Source organism: Sapajus apella, unplaced genomic scaffold, assembly GCF_009761245.1.
Source record: "Sapajus apella isolate SASKATOON/1434 unplaced genomic scaffold, GSC_monkey_1.0 scaffold111, whole genome shotgun sequence".
Taxonomy (NCBI): Eukaryota; Metazoa; Chordata; class Mammalia; order Primates; family Cebidae; genus Sapajus; species Sapajus apella.
In genome coordinates this window covers 4,507,911-4,529,173 of record NW_022437051.1, presented here as the reverse complement: position 1 = coordinate 4,529,173, position 21,263 = coordinate 4,507,911, and the positions used below count along the sequence as shown (strand labels likewise).

General features: G+C 38.0%; 1 protein-coding gene across 2 annotated transcripts in view; it reads right to left on the bottom strand.

Annotated features, from left to right (window-relative positions):
* Positions 1-18,442, bottom strand: part of EPC1 (enhancer of polycomb homolog 1) — a 103,801-nt gene extending 85,359 nt beyond the window's left edge. Inside the window, exon 1 of one of the 2 annotated variants that reach the window (XM_032259674.1) lies at positions 17,736-18,442. In XM_032259674.1, coding sequence (XP_032115565.1) covers positions 17,736-17,738 — 3 coding nt within the window. In that variant the 5' untranslated portion in view covers positions 17,739-18,442. The remainder of the gene's footprint in view (positions 1-17,735) is intronic. The other variant, XM_032259676.1, reaches the window with a different exon arrangement.
* Positions 18,443-21,263: the final 2,821 nt, after the last annotated feature.

Below are 21,263 nucleotides of genomic sequence, written 5' to 3'. Positions count from 1 at the left end.
GACTGGAGTGCAGTGGCGCCATTGCTTACTGCAACTTTTGCCTCCCAGGTTCAAGCAATTCTCCCGCCTCAGCCTCCCTAGTAGCTGGGATTGCAGGCATGCGCCACTACGCCTGGCTAATTTTGTTTTGTTTTGTTTTGAGACAGGGTCTTGCCCTGTCACTCAGGCTAGAGTGCAGTGGTGTAATCTCTGCTCACTACAACCTCCACCTCCCGGGTTCAAGAAATTCTCCTGCCTCAGCCTCCCGAGTAGCTGGGATTACAGGTGCCCACCACCACACCCAGCTAATTTTTGTGTGTTTAGTAGAGACAGGGTTCCACCATCTTGGCCAGGCTGGTCTTGAACTCCTGACCTTGTGATCCACCCGCCTCAACCTCCCAAAGTGCCAGGATTACAGGCGTGAGCTACAGCACCAAGCCTAATTTTGTATTTTTAGTAGGGACAGGATTTCACCATGTTGGCCAGGCTGGTCTTGAACTCCCAACCTCGTGATCTTCCTGCCTCTGTCTCCCAAAGTGCTGGGATTACAGGCATGAGCCACAGCACCCAGCCAAAAAGTCACCTTCTTTATAACATACTTCTCTTGTTAAGTGAACTCTGCAAGTATCTAGCTACTGAACCTGCATTATAAGGAAATATAGGTTTCCTTTATAGATATAAATTTCTTTCACAAAAGAAATTTTGTAAAAGAAATTTATATTTATAAAGGAAACCTATATTAGCAAAAGTGTCTGTAACAGGAAGAGGGCTGTTCCAGACAACTTTTATTACCTGAGAGATATTTTATATGCATAGCAAGACAATCTTTATTCACCATATGAATCCTTCCCTCACCCTCCCATTATTTGTGTGCTCCCCACCACCCACCACCATCAAAAGCCCCTAGCTCCTATTCTTTTCTGTAGCTAAGGATGCTATACAAGATTCCAGCATCTGACCCTTTTTTGAGTTTCATATTTTGTGGGGTGTATGTATATAATGAAATATGTTTTTTCTCTTGTTAGTCTGTCTTAAGTCCATTTATTCATAGCCCAAAAAACCTAGAAGCAATTTTTTTGCTCCTCTACAGTTGTTTGGAATCAATAAATAATTCATGTAACCAAATTCTCTGAGTTCTTACTTTGGGCTGGGTATTTTACAAGCATTACCTCATTTAATTTCTATAAAATCTTGTAAGATATCTTCAGCACCTGTCATTATAATAAGATTTAATAAGTATTAGACATTGTTATTATTATTTCAGAAAAAAAACTGAGCATTTTTCTTTTTCTTTTTTTTTTTTTTTTTTTTTGAGGCAGGGCCTTGCTCTGTCACCTGAGCTGCATTTTCCCCTTCCTTCCTTTCTTTCCTTCTCTTCCCTTCCCCTTCTCCCTCCCTCCCTCCTTTCCTTCCTTCCTTTATTCCTTCCTTCCTTTCTCTCTCTCTTTCTCTCTCTTTCTTTCTTTCTCCTTCCTTCCTTCCCTTCCTTCCTTCCCTCCTTCAGTCCTTCCTTCCTTCCCTCCCTCCCTCCCTCCCTCCCTTCCTTCCTTCCTTCCTCCTTTTCTTTTCTTTCAACAGGATCTGGCTCTGTTGTCCAGGCTGGAGTACAGTGATACAATCTCAGCTCACTGCAACCTCTACCTCCCCTCAAGCCAACCTCCCACCTCGGCCTCCCAAATAGCTGGGACTGCAGGTGCATGCCACCACACCTGGCTAGATTTTGGTATTTTTAGTAGAGACGAGGTTTCACCATGTTGCCCAGGCTGGTCTTGAACTTTGGACTCAAGCAGTCCACCCGCCTCGGCCTCCCAAGGTGCTGGGATTACAGGTGTGAGCCACCATGCCCAGCCTTGCACTTTTTTCTCTCTCTCTCTTTCTTTCTCTTTCTCTCTCTCTCTTCTTTTCTGAGATAGGGTCTTACTCTGTCACCTGGGCTGGAGTACAGTGGCACAATCTCAGCTCACTGCAACCTTGACCTCGCAGGCTCAGATAATTGTTCCACCTCAGCCTCCTAAGTACCTGGGACTACAGGCATGTGCCATCACACCTGGGTAATTTTTGTTTTTTGCAGAGAAAATTTTATATTTTTGCCATGTTACCCAGGCTGGTTTTGAACTCCCGAGCTCAAGGGATCTGCCTGCCTCAGAATCCCAAAGTGCTGGGACCACAGGCTTGAGCTACCATGCCCAGCCATTTTTTCTTGAAGAAATAGTAAGGAATAATTTTTGGTGTAGGGTGGAAAGTCGGTTGCCCGTGAGTAGCCTGAGCCAGGTTCTAATTACCTTCATTTTAACATAAATGCTAAGCTGGGTTTATACTAGCTCTCCATCATTCTTTCCCTTGAACAAAAAAACTAAAGACCTAGACCTTTAAAATAAAGAAATGCTATTCTGAATTTTTTAAAAAAGTGTTCCTTCTCAAACACTATCCTTTCTCTTTCCGTTCTCAAAAATACTAGTTCCCACACACATGTAGATATACACTTCTTTACACCAGGCTTTGGGGGACACTATTGTGTGTATTTCCAATATGCAGTTTCCCTTCTTCGGTCTTAACAGAACTCTTTTTCCCTTTGTTTTCTTGAGTTGTTCCAATAAGTGCACTTTTTCAGATAGCTAAACTTGCATGATCTACTTGAAAAGCAATAGCCCTTCAGCATGAATTTTGAACTATGCTCTGTATAATGGCCTTTCTTAAAAATATTCTCTTTTCTTAATTCTCAGTGGAAATAAAAAACAGAACAATTTTATGTATAGAGAAAAAGCAAAAAAAAAAAAAAAAAGTTTAAGCCATGTGACACTTTTATAATTAGAGTCATTGATGAATTAAAAATTAATCCATGCTAGGTTACCTTACTTGTATTACTTAGTTATTTGTCAGCTTTTATTTTAAAGAATGTAAGTTCCAATACTGGCTCTGCCACCGCCTATTTGTATGATCTTGATGTAACCTCCCTGGGCTTCCATTTCCGCAACTTTGAAAAGAAGGAGTAAGACTCAACCCTTCCCATCTCTTTTTACTCTCAAATTTTATTATCGTTATTTTTCTGTAGTTTGTAGAAAATAGAGAAAAGGGATACATGAAATTTTTTAAATGTAAAAAGCTAATAAAAGATAATTTACTTTGAGACATGATTTCTAAAGAAATTATGCCTTTAGTAAATATGTTTATCAAGATTGTCTAACCTGCAGCCTTCCAACCTGTGGCCTGTGGGACACGCGCAGCCCAGGACAGCTTTGAATGCAGCCCAACACGAATTCCTCAACTTTTCTAAAATATTATGAGATGTTTTTCGGGTTTTTTTTTTTTTTGCTTATCAGCTATTGTTTGTATATTTTATGGCCCAAGACAATTCTGTTTCTTCCAAGGTGGCTCAGGGAAGCCAAAAGATTGGCTATTCCTGGTTTACGTAGTAGAGAAAGCACTTATGAGAAGTAGAAGAGAAAATAAAGTTCTGGAAGATGTGCCCTAGGAAACATAATTTCAATGACTGAGTCAGAGAACTTATGGCCTATTAGTTAGTAATTGGTGACACTTTAAGGCTTAAACAAAAGATTCTTATAGGGTAGTTAGCTCTGCCTTAAGTGTTGTCAAATGTGATTTGAGGAATCTGTGTCATTTATAAATATGTCATTAAAACTAGATAACAAGGGTTCAGAATTAATAGGAAAAGATGCAAACTTTAGAATAAAGGCTAAGGCAGATCAAAATAACCATCTAGTAATAAAAGATCTTCAATTAGTCTGATAGTCTCACTAGAAAGTATGGAAAATTTCTATGTAATAAATGAAGAATATAATTAACACAGTCTTACTTAGGCACTGAGAAAAACACCAAACAACAAGAACAATAACAGTCGCATCTGAACCAGTTTAACAATTTGAAACATGATGGAAGTATAAAGAATATATTTAGGCCAGGCACGGTGGCTCAGGCATGTAATCCTAGCACTTTGGGAGGCTGAAGCGGGTGGATCATTTGAGGTCAGGAGCTCAAGACCAGCATGGCCCACATGGTGAAACCCCCATCTCTACTAAAAAAAAAAAAAGTTGGCTGGGCATGGTGGTGCACACCTGTAGTCCCAGCTACTTGAGAGGCTGAAGCAGGAGAATCACCTGAACCCAGGAGGCAGAGCTTGCACTGAGCCAAGATCATGCCACTGCATTCCAGCCTGGGTGACAGAGATCTAACTATCTCAAAAAAAAAAAAGCTTATGTTTCATATGCTTTGATAAGTTTTCCTAACCTTGTTTTGTTTATTGGGCCCCACATCTGTGCAAGCATTGTACGATAAGCCGGGGGAGATAGAAAAGAAAATGTTGTTCTTTGTTCTTGCCCTTAGTGAACTTACTTCCTATAAACAAAAACAGGCACACCCTGCTTGTAAACTCTGGTTTGAAAGGTAACATTTTAAATAATTTAATATCTTCATATGCCCATATTTACAAATGATTAAAATAAAAAATATAAGTAATTTTTCATAAAGTTACTTTACAATTTATTTTCAATTACGATATTGAAGAAAGAAGTTTCATGTTAAACAGCTTAAGCCGCAAATTCATTGTTTCAGATATTCCTTATTAAAATTGGAAATTAGTATTCAATAACCATGAGAATAGCCTGCCATCAATTTATTTGGCCATTTAAAGTGGCAAATATGAGGTATTATATTAACACACGGAAAGAAGTATATATAAAAAGGCGAAATAGAACAAAAGCAGCACACAAAGTGCAACCCACACAGTGACCTTGACAACCTTCAAAACGTGTGACTGACATTGAAAGAATCATGAAGGAACACAGCGATTTCTCCTTAAGTGTGAGGGTATGAAGCAGTGTTCTACTCTCTTCCTCACACATTGGAGAGAGAGATTTCAGGTGAGTATAATGTAGCCTTTGCCATGGCAAATTCCAGAGCTATATATAAAAAAAAAAATCTGCATGGAAGTTTCCAGTTTTCCACTCTTAACATCATTAACCACCCAAAGTTTTTATTTATTTATTTTTTTGAAAGAGTCTTGCTCTGTTGCCCAGGCTAGAGTGCAGTGGTGTGATCTTGGCTCACTGCCACCTCTGTCTCCTGGGTTCAAGCGATTCTCCTGCCTCAGCCTCCAGAATTCCTGGAATTACAGACGCTAGCCACCATGTCAAGCTAATTTTTGTATTTTTAGTAGCGGTTTTCGTCATGTTGGCCAGGCTGGTTTCAAACTCCTCACCTCAAGTGATCTGCCCACCTTGGCCTCGCAAACTGCTGGGATTACTGGTGTGAGCCACTGCACCTGGCCCCAAGCTTTTTGAAAAAAATAGCTGAATAAACTTTTAAAAAGGTTAGTAAGAGATGAATTTCACTAGAAAAATCTGATTAAATGTAGATAGTTTTGAATTGTAGACAGAAAAACATTTTTATTTAAAAGTCCAGAAAATTTCATAATCATAAAAACTCAAAATTTAAAATTCCATATATTTGGCATATAAAATGATATGTATATTAAACTTTCATTTCATTTTGAAATGATTTTGTTTTCCCAAGTTTCCCCACTTTTTCAGTAGGGAACTTGTGAATACAGGATAGCTGAACAAATGTATTTTAAAAATTGCAAAATCCTAAAGTCATATAAAGGTGTGTTTTCCAATTAAAATGTACACATTTGCATTGAATTCTGAGTCCGTATTTATTTGAAAGGAAATAATAAGCAGACAACTGCTTGTTTTATCCTCTCAAACAGAGTGCCATTCTGCTGTTAGCAGCCTAACATGGTGCAACTGTCATTTTTCTTCTTTTCTCTGTCAATTTCTGTTCATTTTTGGGAGAAGAATGCTAAGTTACTAATATAAGTAGCCTTATAAAGTAAACTCACAATTGTCAGGAAGTGTTACATAAGCGAATGTCTTCTGCATCTTTCAACTTTTTGGTGCCCTTATGCTGCCCCCTGCTGCCCAGTGTCCGCACTTACTGAAAATTGTCCCAAACTTCCAACCTTTTCTACTTTACTCTTCCCAACAAAACTCACCTGGCAAGAGAACCAGGCTGTTGGAGTTTTCCCCCACAATGCCAATGATTTGCCAGACTAATAAAAGAAAGTAGTAGTTCCCTCTTTATTTATCCCTTCATCGTGTTCTGGCAACTGATGCAAGCATTTGAACTGGTTTCTGTGGGAAATGCCTGATTTGTAGGTTCCCCAGCTTGGGATTCCAAATCCTCCCTGTGTTAGTCCAAGCTACGATCATGGACCTGTCTCTCACAGTGTCTAACCTCTGAGCATCATAGCCTATAGCGATCCGCACTGACTTCTAGCCGCGTTTCCAAAAGCCACGTGTGTTCTTCCATCCTTGCCCGTGCGCACACTGCTTTCTCTACCTGGAAGGTCTTCTCTCAATCTTTATATGCTGAAAGTCTACCCATCTTTTAAGGTTCCAGTCAAAAACTACCTTCTCCATGAAGTTTATTTACCCTAATTCCCAAGTTCCCAAATGCTTCTCTCTCACTCTCTCTCTTTTTTTTTTTTTTTTTCAGACGGAGTCTCGCTCTGTCGCCAGGCTAGATTGCAAGGTCGCGATCTCTGTTCATTGCATCCTCTGCCTCCCGGGTTCAAGCAATTCTCCTGCCTTAGCCTCCTGAGCAGCTGGGACTACAGGCGCAGGCCACCACACCCAGCTAATTTTTGTATTTTTAGTAGAGACAGGGTTTCACCACGTTGGCCAGGATGGTCTCCATCTCCTGACCTCATCACCCTCCCTCCTTGGCCTCCCAAAGTGCTGGGATTATAGGCGTGAGCCATCGCACTGGGCCCCAAATCCTTCTCTTTTCCTGTTCTCTCTTGAATCCTTTATGGCTTAGGGCAGTGTTTTTTTTTTTTTTTTTTTTCTTTTTTGTTGTTGTTATGTTGTTGTTTGTTGTTTGTTTTTGGTAGTAGAAATTCAATAAAAATTTATTTAATGAAAGAAAAGCAGAAAATAAACCTTATACTCTGACTCATTGACTTAATAGGGTACTTCAAGAAGATAATGATCTATTCCGGAGAGCCTCTTTAATACTGCAAAATCCATACACCTGAATGGGGTGATCTTTTAAATTCCCATCACACTGTGTAAGGCTTATTTTGATCTCCGAAATCAGGTTTGTCTGTGAAATACTGAACTTAGAGCACATCTTGATAACTTATGGCAAGTCTGGCACTATTCCAGGCACTTTAGATGCACTAACTCATTGTATTCTCACAACAGCCATGTGAGGTTAAGTAAATATTACCTTGTTTGAAAGAAGAAGAGACTGAGGACCTGGGCAACTGGTAGTAAAGGGCAAAGTTAGGAACTCCAAACAGATCAGACAAAGATGTGTACTTCAGGTGTTATCCTAATGTCTGCAACAGAAATGTAGATGGAGAGGCTTCTGGTCAGCTATTCTGGAAGCTAAAAAAACCTTGTCAGCCGGGTGTGGTGGCTCACGCCTGTAATCCCAGTACCTTAGGAGGCTGAAGCTGGTGGATCACCAGGTCAGGAGTTCGAGACCAGCCTGACCAACATGGTGAAACCCCGTCTCTACTAAAAATACAAAAATTAGCTGGGCATGGTGGCATGCACCTATAATCCTAGCTACTCAGGAGCCTGAGGCAGGACAGTCCCTTGAACCCGGGAGGTGGAGGTTGTGGGGAGGCGGAGGTTGTGGGGAGGTGGAGGTTGTGGTGAGCTGAGATCACACCACTGCACTCCAGCCTGGGCAACAGATCAAGACTCTGTCTCAAAAACAAAACAAAACACAAAAAAACAAAAACAAAAACAAAATCAAACCTTGTCAATAGAATAACATTGAAAATTGTCACCATATAGCCAAGAAAAGCCATGAGAGAAATTCAGTCAGTCAAGGATCAGAAATACCTGGAAGAGTTGATTGTCCTATGAGACAATGTGAAGGAATTTGACATGTTGCCAAGTTCAAAGGTATTTAGATTTAGATATAAAAGAAAGCTACATATTCTAAATAGTTAGAAGTGCAAAACCCAAATATTTTTCAATTAATGTAGCCATAGATTCTAACCTGACTTGAAAATAGGCAATGATAGGACTCAATATCTAAGACAAGCAGGGCTTCAGAATACTTTTTTTTGAGATGGAGCCTCACTCTGTTGTCAGGCTGGAGTGCAGTGGCACAATCTCGGCTCACTGCAGCTTCCGACTTCCAGGTTCAGGAGATTTTCCTGCCTCAGCCTCCTGAGTAGCTGGGACTACAGGTGTGTGCCACCACACCTGGCTAATTGTATTTTTAGTAGAGATGGAGTTTCACCATGTTGGCCAGAATGGTCTCGATCTCTCGACCTCGTGATCCACCCACCTCAGCCGCCCAAAGTGCTGGGATTGCAGGCGTGAGCCACAGTGCCTGGACCAGAATACCCCCCGCCTTTTTAAAAAAAATACATAAATATAAATAAGCACACCCCATCAATGACTCAGACAGGATCTAGTTGTGTTCCAACCAAAACCACTGCTCTTCAAAAAATTTCAACAATCTAAGAAGGTAGACCAAAAAATTCACTTGGGAAGGCCACACCCGATTGTTTGGGTAGGTCATAAAGCTTCTTTTAACGGGTAAGCATATTTTAACTCCAGAAAGATTTAGAATGTACTGTTGAAAGTACTGTAATTTTTTTTTTTTTTTAGTGTAAGTAAATGTGCTATTTAAGAACACTTGAGCCAATGGAGTAAGAGGTCAGCCTATTAGAGTTTTAAGCAGAACATTTACTAAGTTTATGTGTATTATTAAAACATTAGAGTGAATTTAAGAGTCACCATGTTTAGAAGTTAAATTATTAGATCTGTAAGATTTTAACTTCTTGAAAATGTTGCAGAGTACTAAAGAAGGTTAGTATATGTACTAAGTTTATAAATTCAGTGTAAAAAGTTGGGAGGTGCTTAATTAAATAATGCTACAGGTAAGACCAGATATTATTTGAGGACCATGATTTCTAACATTTGCAAGATTTATAAATATAATAAGATTTGTAAACTAAATTTTAAAACATAATGGAGAGCTACTACTTTGAATATGTAAGTTAAAAACTTTTTATGTATATTTTAAAAACTGAAATTAACTTTTTTTTTTTTTGAGACGGAGTTTCGCTCTTGTTACCCACGCTGGAGTGCAATGGCACGATCTCGGCTCACCGCAACCTCCGTCTCCCGGGTTCAGGCAATTCTCCTGCCTCAGCCTCCCGAGTAGCTGGGACTACAGGCACGCACCACCATACCCAGCAAATTTTTATATTTTTAGTAGAGACGGGGTTTCACCATGTTGACCAGGATGGTCTCGATCTCTTGACCTTGTGATCCACCCGCCTCGGCCTCCCAAAGTGCTGGGATTACAGGCGTGAGCCACTGCGCCAGGCCTGAAATTAACTTTTGAATAGCCTTTCAATATATAAGACCCACTATCAAGGGCATCACATAACTCATAACTGAAGAAGAATTACAGGGCTTTTTTTTTTTCCCAGCAAAAGTTTGTGTTCATTAGGCAGTCAATTTATTGCTTCACTCCACAGAACTGGCTTCACTGTTGCTAATATTTATTTCGGCTTGGGCCTCCCTTGCCTCCTAGGAGATGGATTGTAGGTTTTGAAAGATGAAGATGAGAAGTAGCCTGGCTAGCCTACTAACCTCCCCCAAGTTTTTAGTTTAGTGGCTTGCTTCAATAGCCATTAGCCTGTCTGTATAACTTAGCAATTCTCAACCCTGACTGCTGGGATGCCATGGACAACTTTTGGGAAATACTTATTTACAGATCCTGTGCAGTCCAACTAAACAAGAACTTTTTAGGGTAGAACACAGACATTTTGTTTTTAAGTTTCTGGGTGATTCTACATACAGGCAGAGTTGAGAGCCACTGGTGCAAGAGTGTGAGCCTCACATGAGCTGAAGGACCCAGGATCACTCTAGACTAGGGCTGTTCAACAGAGCTTTGAGCAGTCATGGAAATGTGTCATACATCTGTGTTGTCCAATATGGTAGCCACTAGCTGGGTGAAACTATGGACCACTTGAAATGTGGATAGTGTGACTGGAAAAATGAATTTTAAAATTTAAATTGATTCAAATTTATGAATCAGTTATGAAACAGCCACATGTTATTAGTGACTACTGTATTGGACAGTCCTGGAGTTTTAGGCAATTTTAAATGTTCTGAGTCTATTATTAAATAGTGCTGAATGACTCTTTTTAATACCAGACCATACCAGCCTAAACTTACTACTTATGCCTCTTCAAGATACTTCATACCAGCTTTTTGACGAGACCTCCAGTGGTATGGAAGGATGGCTTGAAGCTTATAATGGCTTCTGAGGATAGAAAGGACATGGAATTTGCTGATTCCCCCCACCACCATTTATGTTGGCAATTTGTTTCTGGAAAAATGAGTGTACATCTTCAGAACTAAAAATTTCTGAAATCTCATAGCTGAATAATGGAGCTGCAAAGCAATTAAACTCTTGGAAATGGTCCTCGTCATTCTTTGGCATGTTGCAGTGTTTTTCAACTGGGGTTTGTGACCTCTATCTTGGAGGATGGAGAGTTTCCAGTGGATTAGAGCGGTGGCCTGAGTTTCAGATCTAAATATAGGTAATTGGCATGGCAGCCTCCCTTTCTCAGTCTCGTGGAAACTATGTCCTGTTAGTGAATATGGGGCATTGGTTGGTGGAGGAGTAAAATCTTGAGAAAAACAGCGAAATGACACAGATTCAGGTCTTTCATAGATGGACCTTGGCATTGAGCAAAACTAGACTCAAATTTACCTACTTTAAAAAAATCACTTGTAAAATATGAGTGCTGCTTTAAAAAGTTAAAAATACACATATTTACGAATTATTGGCAAATAAACTTTAAACATGATATTAATGCTAAAGCATAAGAAAAATCCTCCATGGCTGGGTGTGGTGGCTCATGCCTGTAATCCCACACTTTGGGAGGCCGAGGTGAGCGGATTACCTGAGGTCAAGAGTTTGAGACCAGCTGGCTAACATGGTGGAGCCTGGTCTCTACTAAAAAAAAAAAAAAATTATCTGAGCGTGGTGGTACGTGCCTGTAGTCCCAGCTACTCAGGGAGACTGAGGCAGGAGAATTGCTTGAACCCAGGAGGCAGAGGTTGCAGTGAGCCAAGATCATGCCACTGCATTCCGGCCTGGGTGACAGAGGAAGACTCCATCTCAAAAAAAAAAAAAAAAAAAAAAGGAAGAATCCTCCTTCAAGTCTTTGCTCAACTCTTACCAATCAGCCTATTTAATATTGAAACCACCCTATTTAATATTGAAATACATATATATTAACTCCTTTTGACAAATATTAAATGACAACTTTTCAAAGTTTGCAATCCATATTTCAAAGCCAAAATATGTATCATGGCAGACAGAATTCGATACTTCAGAGCAGTGTTCTCAAATGTGGCCTGGACCAACAGCGTCTCATCATCTGGGAACTTAGAAATGAAAATTCTCATGCCGCACCACAGACCACTGAACCTGGAACTCTTATGGTGGGGCCTGGAAATCTGTGTTTCAATAAGCCCTCCAGGTGATTCTAAGGCAGAGCAAAGTTTGAGAGCCACTGATCTAGAGTACAGCAAATTCCCCCAAAATGTCCCAGGGGTGGAAGCTTCCATACATGCCAAATTTATAAAGACAAACATTTCGGTACGTAGAATTGGCCTTATGTGTTGTTAAATAGATGCCAATATTCCATTTGGACCTAATGTAATGAATCGTGAATTTACCTGCTTCAATGAGGTCTCACTGAATCTCTAGGCTTTGATCTTTTCCCTGTAAAAATTCGTCTGAAAGAATTTTATGAAATGTTCCTGAAGAGAGGAGGTAAAGTATAAGTACAAATGTACCCGGAGCAAATTCAACACACAAAATTTCACCTGTATATGACTGATAAATCGGAAGGCTGATTACTCATTCTAGGAAAACATCGTTAGATTTATGAAGTAATAAATTAAGCAGAAGATTCAACAGCAATATCATACAGCACATTTACAAAATAAGGCAGGCCGGGCGTGGTGGCTCATGCCTGTAATCCCAGCACTTTGGGAGGCTGAGACAGGTGGATCACCTGAGGTCAGAAGTTTGAGACCAGCCTGGCTAACATGGTAAAACTTCATCCCTAAAAAAAAAAAAAAAAAAAGTTAGCTGGGCGTGATGGCAGGTGCCTGTAATCCCAGCTACTCAGGAGGCTGAGGCAGGAGACTCTCTTGAACCTGGGAGGCGGAGGTTGCAGTGAGCTGAGATTGTGCCACTGCGCTTCAGCCTGGGCAACAAGAGTGAAACTCATTCTCCAAAATAAATAAATAAAAATAAAATATAAGTCAATTTATAGAACACCAATTTTACAAATATCTGATGTAATAGTAAAGAAGAGGAGGTAAGTACACAGGCTCTGATTTCAGACTTCCCAAGTTCAAACTCTAGCTTTTTCATTTGCTGTGTAATGTGGGCCAAGCCTCAGGGGCATAAAACCTCTCCTTGCCTCAGTTTTCTTGGCTGCAAAATGGGTATAATAATTGCCCTATCTACTAATTTTGTGTGAGGATTTAAGCAAATAGAGGTAGCATTTAGGCTCGAGGCTGGAACATAGTAAGCTCTAATCAAATGTTGTTTTTGTTACTTTTAAAATTAGCTCACTAGTGACATATCTGGCCACTGAGAAAACAAATATTAATGTTTTATTCACTCAAGAAGGCTTATACAAAGCAGTTAAAGTTTACCGAAAGCAAGAGCTAAGCTTATTGAGGTCTAACTATCCAGCAGGTGTTCACCCTTCTCAGCATTCCCTAGTTAAATCAATCCTGGTGATTTCAATTCCCTTGTCAGTGACTGGTTTAGGTAGGAGCACGTCCTACAAACCTGGCCAATGAGCTCTAAGAAACACTGTGCTACAAGGCTTCTGAGAAAGGATTTCTTCCCCTACAACAAGATGGGTAAGAGTAACTCTCCTGACATTGGATATTTTAATATTAGGATATGATGCCTGGGTCTGCAGCAGCTACTTTATGACTATGAGGAAAGATATTGCTGATGTTATGGCAACATAAAAGGTTAGAACCTACCAAATGACTTAATCACATTGTTGAGCTATTGAACTAAACCTAGCACTCACCTGTCACTGGAGTACTCATTTAGTTGAAAAAATAAATATCCTTATTTTTTTATGCCACTATCAGTAGGGTTCTGTGTTAGTATAAAAGCAAACTAAATAATATAACACATCTAGCTACTACAGATTAATTGGCTCTATGACAAAATTATCTGGTAACTTTATTCCTGAGATCATCTTAAACCATGTATAGAGAATTCTTAAATAGTTCCTTCTCCTCCAATTTATCTGCATAGAAATAACATCAGTTTTACTTTCCTGCTCCATACCTGATATGGTTAACTAATTAACCATTAGCTAAATGTCTAATTATATTACCTTAATAAATTAAAATATCTGTTTTTATTTTTAAAATTTCTGTAATATATATCATTAGAAATTATTACAGGTTTTAAAATAAAAATTTTAGTTCTAATATAATTTTTCAATATTAATTGTATTTCTTTGCTTCATCTTCAGTTTATATTTACCTTGATGTTTATTTTATGACATTGTGAGCAAAATGTGCAAAATGAGGCTCCACCATGTTTTAAAAAATGTTTTCATTAAATGTATCTCATAGGGACATGCCCAAAACTCTTACTACCAAAGTGATCCTCTCTTCATCTCTTTTCTCTAGCAAATAAGTCAAAGTTTTATTTCTCATTTTGCAACAGAAATCTGTATTGGGCAACCATCTGTAGCATCTATTTGGGTTATATCTAAAGCTTCAGGGCTACATCCTCTCCTAACCCCAATATGTGAGTATTTGATGCTCGAATAATGGTCTTTAAATGGAATAATACTTGTCATATCCTATTTAAGCAGATCTAAATTTAAAAAATATTTTTTCCAAAAATATTATTTGGCATTCATTTGGGAACCTCACATATCTAAGATCTTAGATTTAAAGTATCTTTAGAACTCTGAACCGCACTGAAGTATAGACTCCATCAGAGTAGTAATCCTTGCTTCTTTTTCTCAAGATTACATCCTAGCATCTTATCAGAATGACACATAATCAGTGGGGGAGGATCTAGAATAAACAAACCCTTGAATAAAAATGAGAAGAAATGTTGAACAAATCAAGTATAAAATCTGCTTTTATCTCTTCCATAAAGATATTTATAAAATTAGACATCTGCTTTACTTTCTTTTTAGATTCCCTATTTGAGAACCATTTTGGAAAGATCAAAAACAATGTCATAACACAAACACACATTTTGTGAATCATTTTCCTCTTGCTTTCCTTTGCAAAACGATGCTGAGGATGGCAGTGTATCCGTATAGTCTTATGGAAAGTAATAACACATCTAGGAAATAACAGAGGTAAATAGGCACGAGAAGTGAGTAGAATTGGAAACAGACAATTTCAGGTCTATATTGTACTTGGTTTCACAGGATAGAATTTTAATTTATATTTCCTTCTTTTAAAAAAGTTTATTCCAAGGTAGATTAGATTAGTCCTGGCTAATATTTTTAGCATTTTATGTTTGGTCACCTTAACATCTCTAAATCTTTCTTCCCTTTGTTACCTTACCCTACCGTTACCTATTACTTAATGAGTTTGGCTAACCTGAAACTTCCTCAGTCTTTAGCAATATTAATGAATACAAGTTAATACATCAGGAAATTGTATTGGTTCATTACATTGTCTTAATATAATTTTATTTGTTATTGATTGAGCTCCATAATTTCAAGTTCATTTTTCTGAGGTTTATTGTTTAGTTGATTTACAGATCCTCCATGTCTTTGGCATCATTTCTTTCTGCTTTCTGCAACCTGTTTTTTTGGTTATTTCACTACTCATTAGCCCCTCCCTCTATCAGAAGGATGGGCAGGATGAGAAAAATGATATGACAATATAGTCAATTTTGCTACTTGCTATTATCTGATAAAATGGTGTGCAAGAAAGAAATAAGTGTGCAATTGTTGACTCAAATGACATTTTGGGATTTTTAAAAAATAATTTTTTATTGTCCATGGTCTAGCAACTGTTACCATGAAAGACTGAGTTAGTTCTCTATCTACTAAATTAATAAAGATTTTTAATAAAAAATTGTATAATTCTAATCACAATCACACCAAGCTCATAAACTAAATTTCTATAAAAATGTTATCAATTAAAAAAATTAATGTCCAAGGAATCAAGAGCTAAAATGAAGCTCAAGGTGGATTTTGAAATGGAAAATAATATAAAATAGTGAATTGTTTTTGCCTCATAGATTTCAACCTCTTTAAATACATAGTGATGTAAGAGTCACATATAAAATAATATCTGTCATATAAATATATGTGAAGGATTTTTAAAAGTGAAGATTTAACTGTAGTAGTTACTTCATAATCAATGATGTAATAGTCGATGATGTAGGAGAACAAAGAGCATTGCATAGCTACATATGGACTTCATAGCATCAGTTTGTTTTTAAAAGGGGGCTGCATTATATATACATGTTTAGTTTTTAGAGATTAAATAAAATAAAAATTATTGTCATTCTGAATAGCAGACTATTTTAGCAATACATGTGTTGGAAAGTATATTTTATTTGGTAGATCAACTTCAGAGAACTAAACTCTCCAGCATAACCAGAGGGTTAGATAATATATTTACACCTGCAGAATTTCATTCTATAAATAATCTATAATGCCAAAAACCAATCTTGATGGGGCATTTACATTTTACCAGGAGCTAAAATGTTGCAGAGAACATTTTCACATTTTTATAGCATAGTATAAACAAAATGTAGGCATAATACATAATTATGTTTGAAGTTCAAGGAAAGGGATAATAGAGTATAGAGACACAAAAATCAGAAATACTACTTTTAGCCATTTTCACACATCCTCTTACTTCAACCTGTTAAATGATTAAAAAGTGAAATGAGCATTTATGTATTTCAAAGTGGATAAACCCACTAAATAATAATTTTGAAATGTTCACTCTTTCAAGAAATAATCTCTTCAGTCTTACGGAAAAGTGATCTAGCATACTATTTCAGTTGTTTTGTTTTATATGGCAAAAAATTAATATGTTTTAGGGTACAATTACTGATTCATCCCACTTCCTTTTGAACTAAGGGCACACTTAACTATCTTCATAAACAACTAAAATGTTTATAGAGACCAGTAAAACCTATGTCAGATCGTAACACATTTTTGTTCTTGGGAGGGTTTAGGCCTAAATCCCATATTCTCTAATCAGATAACTCTCAGTAAGAACAAAGATGGAAAAGATATAATGCTGCATTTAGATATGTGAACATCAAAATTTTTAAAGCTAAAAGCAATTGTGCACATATTCTTAAAAAATTATTTTATTCCAAAATATTTGCTCTTTTTTAAACAAGGCTATCTGTAAATTCAGTTGAAGTATCATTTCAAAATGAAACAAACAATAATGTAGGAATGATTATATGACTACTAGAAAAACCTCAGGAGAAACTTAAAATAGTTATTTAAGAAATCCCTTGGTTCAAAATGAAATTCAACTTTTACAATGTTGAAGGAACTAAAACTCAAATGTTTGGTTAAATTGAAAATACACGAACACATATAATTTTATAATATAAGGAAAACACAAAGTGTTACTAACAGGATAAATTGACAGCTTATTATTGAATAACTCTGATATAGAGATAATAAATCAGAGCAGATAAAACAACTGCAAACTGCATGCCTGTCCCTGATGTTCCCTGGACTGGTTGTGACGACATGTCTGCTCTCCCCATAGTTCACAGTTCACGGAAAACATTTAAACAACACAACTGAATATTTCCACTGACTAGATTGAACTTTCTTTAAGAAAATAAAGGGAGAAGAGAATAGATCAAATCTTGCCCCACCTCTTTTTTTTTCTTCCTTTTTTCTTTTAGTGAAACTGACATAAATTGTTGAGGAGCACTACAGCGCCACCAACACAGATCAATGCAAAACAAAAAAGATCTCCCACCGTGTGCAAAAAGAAAAAAAATTAGAAAAATGCCAAAAATTACAAAATGTCTCCCAAATGTACCTTATTGGAAAAAAACAAGATAGATCTGCAAAGATTATGTAAGGAAGAGCTTCAGAGAAATAATATCATAGACTACAAGTTGAGATTTGATCAGCAAATAAAAGATCCACTATTTAGTAACAGCCATAACTTAATATAAACCCGGTTATGTCAACCTCCACCTTCATTATACCAAGGGCAGCTTTTCTGTAGTTTGTAACCAAGTAATCTATCAAGAAAACCACAATGGGTCCATTTTTTAAAAACTATATCCATAGTTTGCCTGCTGATAATTGAGTCCTGGACAAATTAGGTAAGACATAATTTTTATAAAGAGGATATGCACATATTTGGCATTGCCAACATTACTGGCACAAAACAAGTCCATCTTGAAATATCTGAGTTCCTCTGTAGTTCACAGTAATTAAAGTATAATTTATATTATAAACATTTAGCTTTAACAATGAAAAAAAAAAACTATTTTTTTTCTTTTGGTAAAAATTAACCAGGCAAGATTAGGTAGAACGTGCAGAGATCAAAGCTAAAGAAAAATACAAAGATTGGTTTTGTTAGAAGAAACACAATGAAAATCCTTTTTAGCTGGTGGCTCCTTCAAAGACTTAATGACATAAATGGTGAAAATGACAAACTTACCATTAGTGCAGGCAAAGAAGACGGCAGTTCTTGAAAAAAAATTGTAACAATATAGGCTGGATACTTGTGTCCCTAGAAACAACAGCCTCCAGGCAGCATATGGATCTTCCAACATCTTTAAAATGTTTGGTAAATAAGAAGTAACACTTTCTTCCATGATCGGTGGCCGAATGGGGTGGCTTCCCCCAGGATCTGTGGGCCTTTGGGGGAAATCGGAGAAATATCCACAGAAGATTAAAAGCAGAGGAGGCAGCACAGCCAGAAGACTCTGGGGTTAACAACTTTGCGATGGCAGGCAGGCGGGCGCTGATTGGCTGGGAGGGCAGTGTCCCTACAGTCTGCACTATCCCCCGCTGCCCCGCCTCCTGCAGCTCGGAAAAAAATGCAGTGTGTGTGCCATTTTACACTGGGCTTTTAAAAGCACAGCCACCCAAATGACAAAAGTCTGAGCTCGCTATTAAGTGACACTGCAAGACAATAGCACCCACGGCTGCCTGTGAGCTCGGGAGAAGGCGCCTTTTCACATCGGAAGGAACACTCTGGCTTCTTGGATGTGGGGTTTTTTGTTGTTTGTTTTTCGTTATTGTATTTTTTAAGCGGCATTTTCATGTTTTTCTTGAGCAAATTGTTGATCGTTTCCAAAAACGTCGATAGATCCTCTGCCTGCAAACCGGGCCGTGTAAAAACGATGTCCGTTAAAATATTTTTTCGATTTGGTCTCATGAAGGTACCCAGAGAAGCCAGTCATCCTGGAACAAAATTCATGACTCCTCTAGCTCCGAGATCTTTAATTCCCTGGGAAAAAATTATAATTTCTTATTCACAATAACTACCAAGTGTGCAAAAAGTAAAACAAAATAATGAATTTAACGGTTAAATGAAAACAATAGGCATATTCCCGCCCCCCTCCCCACCCCCCTTAAAAGCTGTGTTTCAAAAACCTTTACTGGCTGACAGAATTCTACCACTCTGCCTTACAAACAAAATGGCTGTGGTACTGAGTTTTTTAGGATCCTCCCACTGTGCCTCCTCCTGGCCTCCAGGAAGTGGTAAAAATCCAAAATAAATACAGTACTGAAAGTACACCATTGAGTCTAAATTCGGGGGAAACCTTTGGTAAGAAGGTCTTGGAAATATGCTGCTTATTATTAGTTTTTTAAAAACTGTTTTGAAAAGAACATCAATCACTAGAAATTTACTTGACTGTAATTTGAACTTCCTGCTTTACATATTTATAAGGTCTTTCACCTATCTTGGCAGGCTTTCAAATTAAGTGGGCTGGGAAATTTGATGCTCGGTCTCTAGTTGTGAGCTGAGTCAGATATTTGGTGGTTGCAACTGGGCTTTTAAATAAAGTCTAAGACTTAAAAAAAATGAACGTTAAATGAATGCAACACTACGCTTGCAAATGTAAAGTCAGAAAAGTCGACAAAGATTCTAGTGTGTCAAGTACTGCATCCATATGTTAAATTCAGTAAAAATTCTTTGCCCACTAAATTTTCTAACGAAGCAAGGAGAGAACAGGGTTTAAAGGAATTGGATGATAAAGGGGTGGGGAATTATACACATTCTTCACCTTCTACAGACACCTCCCCCCCCCACACACAGACACACACACGTTGGTCTGGTATCCTTGCCTGGCATTTAATAGGTAACATTCTTAGAAATATAGATATTTATATAGAAATGTAGCTAGGGTGACTATTAATTTATCATCTAACACAGGATACTTTGAGAGTAAAAAGGGCTAATTATAGGACAGCTGGCATAAACAGAGCCTGTCCATGATAAGCCAGGAGGTAGAACTCACTATGCTTTTCGTGAGACCTCCTTGAACTTTCACTACATAGATCACCTACCGCCGTGGGCCTGGGCCAATTTAGATAGCATTTGAGCTAGGTCCCTCTCTGGCTGCATCTCCTGCCTTTCTACTGTCAAGTGAAGTAGACAATCTGAGTAAACTTGGGATCAGGTACATTTAATGAACAGCCGTGGTAAAGAAAATATCTAGATATGCACATCCATATGTGTATATACACCTTCATATACTTTTTAATCTATAGATTAGAATGTTCTGTGCCCTTTGTAAGATACACATAATTCTGATTACATACTTTTCTATGGGATAATTTTCTTTGGAGTTTTTGAGACCATATTCATGACATACACAATTTGAGGGATTTTTGGTTTTTGTTTTGGTAAAGATAATACATAGAATGAAATTTTTTGGGAGAGATTATCACAGAAATACATAAGATAAATAATTCTTGTGGTGTTTATTCAAACAGTTCTTGAGAACTTAGTTCTCAAGTGTGAGGCATGAATGTGCCAGGCATGATGCTTGATGCTACATGTGTATTAGTGAACAAGTAGATAGTTTATTTCCTCCTTCATGGAGTTCATAATCTAGTGGAGAGACAGATAAATAGCAGGTGAACAAATACAGTTGATCCTTGAAGTACATGGGGGTTAGGGGTTCTAATCCTGCACGCTGTCAAAAATTCTGTGTATCTTTTAACTTCCCCAAAACTGAACTACTAATAACCTACTATTGACCTTACCAATAACACAATCAATTAACACACATTTTGTGTGTTGTACGTACTCTATATTTATTTGTACAATAAAGTATACTAGAGAAAAGAAAATTTACAAAGTATAAGGAAGAGAAAATATATTTACTATTCATTGAGCGGAAGTGGATCATCTTAAAGGTCTTTATTCCTCATTGCCCTCACACTGAGCGTCCGAGGAGGAGAAACAGGAGGGTTTGCTCTTCCTTCTCAGGAGTGGCAGGGGCAGAGGTGGAAGGGGAAGCAGAAGAGGCAGGAACACTCTGTGTAACTTTCATTGAAACAAAATCTGTGTATAAGTGAACCTGTACAGCTCAAACCTGTGTTGTTCAAGGGTCAAGTGTATATTATTGCACATTATTTAAGTGCTATTAAAAAACCAAACAGGGCTGGTCATGGTAGTTCACACCTGTAATTCCAGCACTTTGGGAGGCCAAGGCAGGTGGATCACTTGAGGTCAGGAGTCCGAGACCAGCCTGGCCAACATGGTGAAACTCCGTCTCTACTAAAAATACAAAAAAAAAAAAACAAAAAACCAACCAACAAACAAACAAACAAAAAACTGGCTGTGGTCGTGGGTGCCTATAATCCCAGCTACTTGGGAGGCTGAGGCAGGAGAATAACTTGAATCTGGAAAGTGGAGGTTACAGTGAGCCAAGATCATGCCACTGCACTCCAGCCTGTGTGACAGAGGGAGACTTCATCTCAACAAACAAACAACCAAACAGTACAGTGTTAGAGAATAACAGGGAAGGAAACAAATAAACGAGATGGTAAGAAAGTTGTCTCTAAAGGAGTGGCATTTAAGATAGGCTTGAAGGATGACAAGGAGACACATTTGAAAAATATCAGAGAAGTAGCAGTCTAGAAAGAGGCTACAGCATGTGCTAAGGCCCTGAGGCAGAATGGAACTTGGCACATTCTAGGAAGGAAAATGAGGCCAGGGTGGTGGCAG